Source organism: Chionomys nivalis, chromosome 9 (genome assembly GCF_950005125.1).
Source record: "Chionomys nivalis chromosome 9, mChiNiv1.1, whole genome shotgun sequence".
Lineage (NCBI taxonomy): Eukaryota > Metazoa > Chordata > Mammalia > Rodentia > Cricetidae > Chionomys > Chionomys nivalis.
This window is the reverse complement of record NC_080094.1, coordinates 48,699,444-48,705,778: the sequence shown is the minus strand read 5'-3', so window position 1 is coordinate 48,705,778 and position 6,335 is coordinate 48,699,444. Positions and strand designations below refer to the sequence as shown.

The 6,335-nt window shown below is 39.6% G+C and overlaps 1 protein-coding gene across 1 annotated transcript in view; it reads right to left on the bottom strand.

The window, feature by feature from the left end:
- Nucleotides 1–200: 200 nt before the first annotated feature.
- The window catches only part of Fam227b (family with sequence similarity 227 member B), a 37,625-nt gene continuing 31,490 nt past the window's right edge, over nt 201–6,335 (bottom strand). Inside the window, exons 10-11 of the mRNA XM_057780171.1 lie at nt 1,994–2,131; nt 201–277 (exon numbers count right to left, since the gene is read on the bottom strand). Of these exons, the coding sequence (XP_057636154.1) occupies nt 201–277; nt 1,994–2,131 (215 nt within the window). The remainder of the gene's footprint in view (nt 278–1,993; nt 2,132–6,335) is intronic.

Sequence of the window (6,335 nt, the reverse complement as noted above, 5' to 3'; positions counted from 1 at the left end):
TCTTTTAAAATACTTTTACATGTTTTTGATAAAATTCATAACCCTATTCTCTTCAATCCCATGACCTTCCCTGTACTCCCAATGGTCCCCTTCTAACCTCACTTGATCTCTTTTGAAATGTCTGCCTGCGAGTGATTGAGTCTGGGAAGATGGAGCATGGGCAACCTCTCTTCCATGATGAACTCTGAGCTCTGAATGTCTCATTTAGAGCGGAGCAAGCCGCAGTTCCTTGTTCTCTGCATGTTGACTGGTTGTGGGTCCCTGTAATAATCACTACCTATTGCAAAAAGAATATAAAAGATGGTAAACACAGCTAGTCCTGGTCTATCTTCTCACGGTTAAATATCAGCTAAGCATCAGAAAGTGAATTCTATAAAAATTCACATTATACCTGAAATCTGTGAAATGGAACAAACATTTTAAAACACCTTGGATGGACAAATGCACACAGATGATCTTAACCGACTTCTTAAATCTCCAGTGGCAGAAACTCACCGAGAAAAGCAAAGGTTGTGTAGAAATGAGGGGTGATGACCACCTCCTTACTTAAGGGACTTTACTTTCAAAGCAGTTATCTAGTAGAGCAGCAAGTTCTTGCCGGGGCTAAAGCATAGATATAGATATATAGATAATAGCGATATATCTATGTATCTATATCTATATATAAGCTTAGCTTTTGTGCATTGACTTCTGGCTTTTAAAGTCCTTTCTGGTCTATGTATGGCATTCTAGAAAACTCATTAAAGGGTATCAACAGCAAACAAGCAATTTCCTATAATTATTAATTGATGGGAACCACGTGTCATGATATTTATTCAGCTAAAAGTAGGAACCATTTCTCCATTTGTGAGCAATCACTTCCAAATGCACAGAGCTGAAAAGCTACAATGAACCAGCTAAAGAATTGCAGCATCATACATTAGCCAAGGAGTAGACGCCTCAAGAGCCAGTTGATAGGTCAGCCCTTCTTCCCTGGTGTTTTTCTTTCTTTCTTTTTTTTTTTAATTTATTTATTTATTTATTTATTTATTTATTTATTTATTTATTATGTGTATAATATTCTGTCTGTGTGTATGCCTGCTGGCCAGAAGAGGGCACCAGACCTCATTACAGATGGTTGTGAGCCACCATGTGGTTGCTGGGAATTGAACTCAGGACCTTTGGAAAAGCAGGCAATGCTCTCAACCGCTGAGCCATCTCTCCAGCCCTCCCTGGTGTTTTTCAAGGAAAACACCGGACAGCAGCTCTCTCCCCACCATGCTCTGAAATCAACCAAGAAACCTTGTTTCCGACTCACCTGATCAGAAATAAAGCCTGCACACCAAGGCCATGCTTGGTCCTGGAGACATTGTATAGCCAGGACAGAAATAAATTTGCCTTAAGAAATTCATTAATTGTGAGTGGTTAAGGAGGTTTGATTTTTGTATGGTCGTTTTTGGCACAGAATTCAAGAAACAGGAGAAAATACAAAGATATAGCAAAGTAAATTGATATTTAAGTTTTCCCATAATTGGACTATTTAGTAAATGAGTCATTTTGAAAAGAAAAAGTGGAAGAAACAGATTCCTTATCATAAAATAAATTCCAAATGGATTAAGTAAGCCAGCCAAATGCAGAAGCAAGAAAGCACTAGGAAAAAGCACAGGTAAGCATTCTCATAATCTTAGCTAAGTCTTAACAAAATACAAGATTTAACCTCTAAAGGAAATATGATTTGAATGTACCAAATAAAAACGCTAAACTTCTCTATTGGCAAGACACACTGTCATCTAACTAACCTACACAGCCTGAAGTGAGAAGGCCCACTGTCCTAAGACTTGCAGGAGGACGGGAAAGGACCTTAAGACACACCCCTGCCATAGCAGCCATCTGCAAACCACACATAGTCCAGGACTGTCACAGAACTGAGTTATTAGAGAAACAGGACTAATAACTGACCCAATATATTATACTTTGGCTACCTTCTCACATCTAAGTTATCAAATTTGCTTACTGGCTGCTATGCGCTCCTGGCTGGAAACGATCCTCTTTTTCACCGATTTCAGGGGTGCTCGCTTGCTGCCATGAATGGTGGTCGTGCAGAGCTCTGTTAGCCTCCAGCGGGTCCAAAAGCCAGTCTGAGGCTTTAGACCTGTGAATGTAATGTGTATATTTAGCCAATCGGACTTTACGATTTAACGAAGAATTTTCTACATCTCTTTAGATACAGCTACCGGTTTAATTTATTAGCTGCCACTGCATAAAATATACGGATGCCTTGCATTTCACTTGCTGAGTGCTCTTGACTATGTTTGAAAATATCAGGCAGTAACAGAAAGTTAGTTGTATAGTAAGGCCAACAGATAGATGATGAAGGCAGGATTGTTTATTTTTCATTGCTCAACAAGAGAAGGATGCCACCCTACAGAGGGCCACAGGAGGAAGACAGATTGGTGAGGTGGGAGCAACACTGAGGCATGGCAACTATCTTGCTGTTTTTTTTTTTTTTTAAGGTATAATTCATTCATTCCAGCAGGCTCCAGGGCTCAAGGCTCACCCCAATTCAAGCATCTGGAGGAAGAATCCAGGAAAGGAGAGGGTGTTTGTGGCCAGGGCTCTACAATGGTTGAACCATAATAATTATACCTATAATTATTTACCATCTCTAGAAACAGTCTGACCCCGAGAAGGGGACATTCTCAGGTTTTAAATACAAAATGTAAAAGACACAATTCAAGATTAATATAGTCTGGTGGTAAACTATTATTTGGTTGTTGGGATAAATGCAAAAATGTGCTGGTTCTCCTCCAAAGCTGTCGGATGTGCTCCAATCTGAACATTTTCCCACTAGACTTAATGTGCAGCCATTATTCTGGGAGCACCCTCCACCATCATGCTAAGGACTATGTCTCTCACACGCTAGAACCTTTGCATCTGGAATCTCATTTCCTCTTCTTATTTCATGTGTTCCTGGGTATCTGTATAACAGCTTCATAAGAAAAAGATGAGTTCAAAGTAACTTTCTAGAAAGGATCTGCACATCTGGAAAATGCCTGGACTTCATTACTAGCCTCAGCGACAGTTTGTTTAGGTGTAAGTTATGAATTATTTTCCCTCAAAATTGTTAACTCATTATTTTATTCTATCCTAGCGTTCAGAGCTGCTGATAGAGATTAGTGGCCTTCTCTCTTTTGATCTCTCTGTTCTCTGGAAGTTTTGAGCACTTCCTTTTTGTTTTCAAGGTTCTGAGGATTCTCAGTAAAATCGACAGCACTCCACTGTTTCTATTCCTTGTCCTAATGTCTTCCAGACTGGAAATTCAAGACTTTTCAAATATAAGCATCTTAAATGTGTTTCTTAGCGTATCTCTTCTCTGGATTTATAATTTTTCTTTTGGGTATAATACAGAGGACTGCAACCTAAAAGTAGAACAGGAGAAGCATCAGTTTCTTCCACATGAGACAGATGTTAGCTCATGGATTTGTTTTTAGCCCCCATTTTTAAGAACATACATCAAAGACCAGAAACTGCCCTGGAAGAATGACCATACATGCTTAACCATGGTTTTTGATATTTAGATTTGTTTTTAATCATGAAGTTATTTTCTAATTTCCTTTATTATTTCTTCCTTGACTGCTGGATTATTTAAGAATATATTTCTTTTTGTTTTGAATTTATACATATTTATGGGGCATATCATCATAATTAAAAATATGTACACACTATATAATAAATCAGGGAAAACATTTCTATCTATTCAATCATTATATTTTATATGTTGAGAACTTTATATTTTCTTCTAGTCATTTTGAAATAGATCATATGTTGTTTTAACCAAAAATTCCTCTACTGTGCTGAGAAATAATTAGATCTGACTTCTCCATTCTACTTTTGGTGCTTCTTACTCAGTCTCTTTCCACATTTACCAGACTTTTGTGACCGCGTTCTTTTGTGTTGTCCTAAAGAAATGATCGTAGAGAATTCTCTGTTCAGTACAGAGCCCCATTTTTTAATTGGGTTAATTAGCATTTTAAAGTATAGTTTCTTGAGTTATTTATATATTTTGGAGATCAGACCTTTGTCTGTTGCAGGGTTGGTGAAGATCTTCTCCCAGTCAGTAGGTTGCCTTTTTGTCTCAGTGACAGTCTCCTTTGCTTTACAGAAGCTTCTCAGTTTCAGTAGGTCCCATTTATTCAATGATGCCCTTAATGTCTGTGCTGCTGGGGTTATACATAGGAAAAGTTCTCCTGTGCCCATGTATTGTAGAGTACTTCCCACTTTCTCTTCTATCAGGTTCAGTGTGTTCAGATTGATATTGAGGTCTTTGATCCATTTGGACTTGAGTTTTGTGCATGGTGATAGATATGGGTCTATTTTCATTCTTCTACAGGTTGACATCCAGTTGTGCCAGCACCATTTGTTGAAGATGCTTTCTTTCATCCATTGTATACTTTTAGTTCCTTTATCGAAAATCAGTTGTTCATAGGTTTGTGGGTTAAAATCCGGGTCTTCTATATGATTCCATTGGTCGACTTCTCTGTTTTTATGCCAATACCACGCTGTTTTCATTACTGTAGCTCTGTAATAGAGTTTGAAGTCAGGGATGGTAATGCCTCCAGAAGTTCCTTTATTGTATAAGATTGTTTTGGCTATCCTGGGTTTTTTGTTTTTCCATATAAAGTTGATTATTGTCTTCTCCAGATCTGTGAAGAATTTTGATGGGATCTTGATGGGGAGAGTACTACTCAGCGGTAAAAAACAATGACTTCTCGAATTTTGCATGCAAATGGACGGAAATAGAAAACACTATCCTGAGTGAGGTAACCCAGACCCAAAAAGATGAACATGGGATGTACTCACTCATAATTGGTTTCTAGCCATATATAAAGGTCATTGAGTCTATAATTTGTGATCCTAAAGAAGCTAAATGAGAAGGTGAACCCAAAGAAAAACATATAGTTATCCTCCTGGATATGGGAAGTAGACAAGATTGCCAGGCAAAAAATTGGGATCTTGGGGGTGAGGTGGGATGGGGGTAAGGGGAGATGGGGAGAGAAAAGTGAGAAGGGGAGGATGGGGGGAACTTGGGGAATTGGAATGGTTGGGATAAAGAAAGGATGGTTATGGGAGCAGGGAAGCATATATCTTAATTAAGGGAGTCATCTTAGGGTTAGCAAGAGACTGGAACCTAGAGGGGCTTCCAGGTGCCCAGGGGGATGTCCCCAGTTAGTTCCTTGGGCAGCTGAGGATAGGGAACCTGAAATGGCCCTATCTTATAGCCATACTGATGAATATCTTGCATATCACCATAGAATCTTAATCTGGCGATGGATGGAGATAGAGACAGAGTCCCACATTGGAGCACCCTAACGAGCTCCCAAGGTCCCAATAAGGAGCAGAAGGAAGGAAAACATGAGCAAGGAAGTCAGGACCGTGAGGGGCACACCCACCCTCTGAGACAGTGGAGCTGATCTATTGGAGCTCACCAAGACCAGCTGGATTGTGACTGAAAAAGAATGAGATAAAACCGGGCTCTCTGAACATGGCGGACAATGAGGGCTGATGAGAAGCCAAGGAAAATGGCATTGGGTTTTGATCCTACTTCATGTTCTGGCTTTGTGGGAGCCTAGCCAGTTTGGATGCTCACCTTCCTAGACCTGGATGGAGGGGGGAGGACCTTGGACTTTCCACAGGGCAGGGAACCCTGACTGCTCTTTGGATTGGAGAAGGAGGGGGAGAGGAGTGGGGGGAGGGAGAGAGAAGGGAGAGGAGGGGGAGGGAAATGGGAGGCTGGGAGGCGGCGGAAATTTTTTTTTTCAATAAAAAAAAAGAAATGATCGTAGTTTCTCTAAATAAATGAGAACATACGGCATTTGTTGTTCTGTGTCTTGTTTCTTCCAATCACCTATTGACCTCCGGTTCCATCCATGCTGCTGTGAATGGCAAGGTTTCATTTTTTTTTATAGCTGAGTAGTAGTTTATTTTGTATAAACCCATGACATTTTCGTTATCCATTCATCCAATGGGGTTCATCATGACTGATGTACTACTTCAGCTATTGTGAGGTCGGGCCCATATTTCTTATTTTTCGCATGCATAAAGACATTTTTGTTTGGTCATATGTCTAATTTATTGCCTTCCATCCAATGACTCAACATGCTCTGTTTAATTTACAATGTCCCTCGTAAATGGGAACATTTGATTGTTGGCTTACTATGTGGAGAGATTTTACAAATGCTTTCTGTATTTGTAAGTAACTTGCAGTTTTTATTTCCAGTGTTCTGTGTAGTCACTACTTCATATTGTTCATCATGTTTTATCCTTCCTCAATTTAGGTTTTTGCTTGCTTCTTCTCT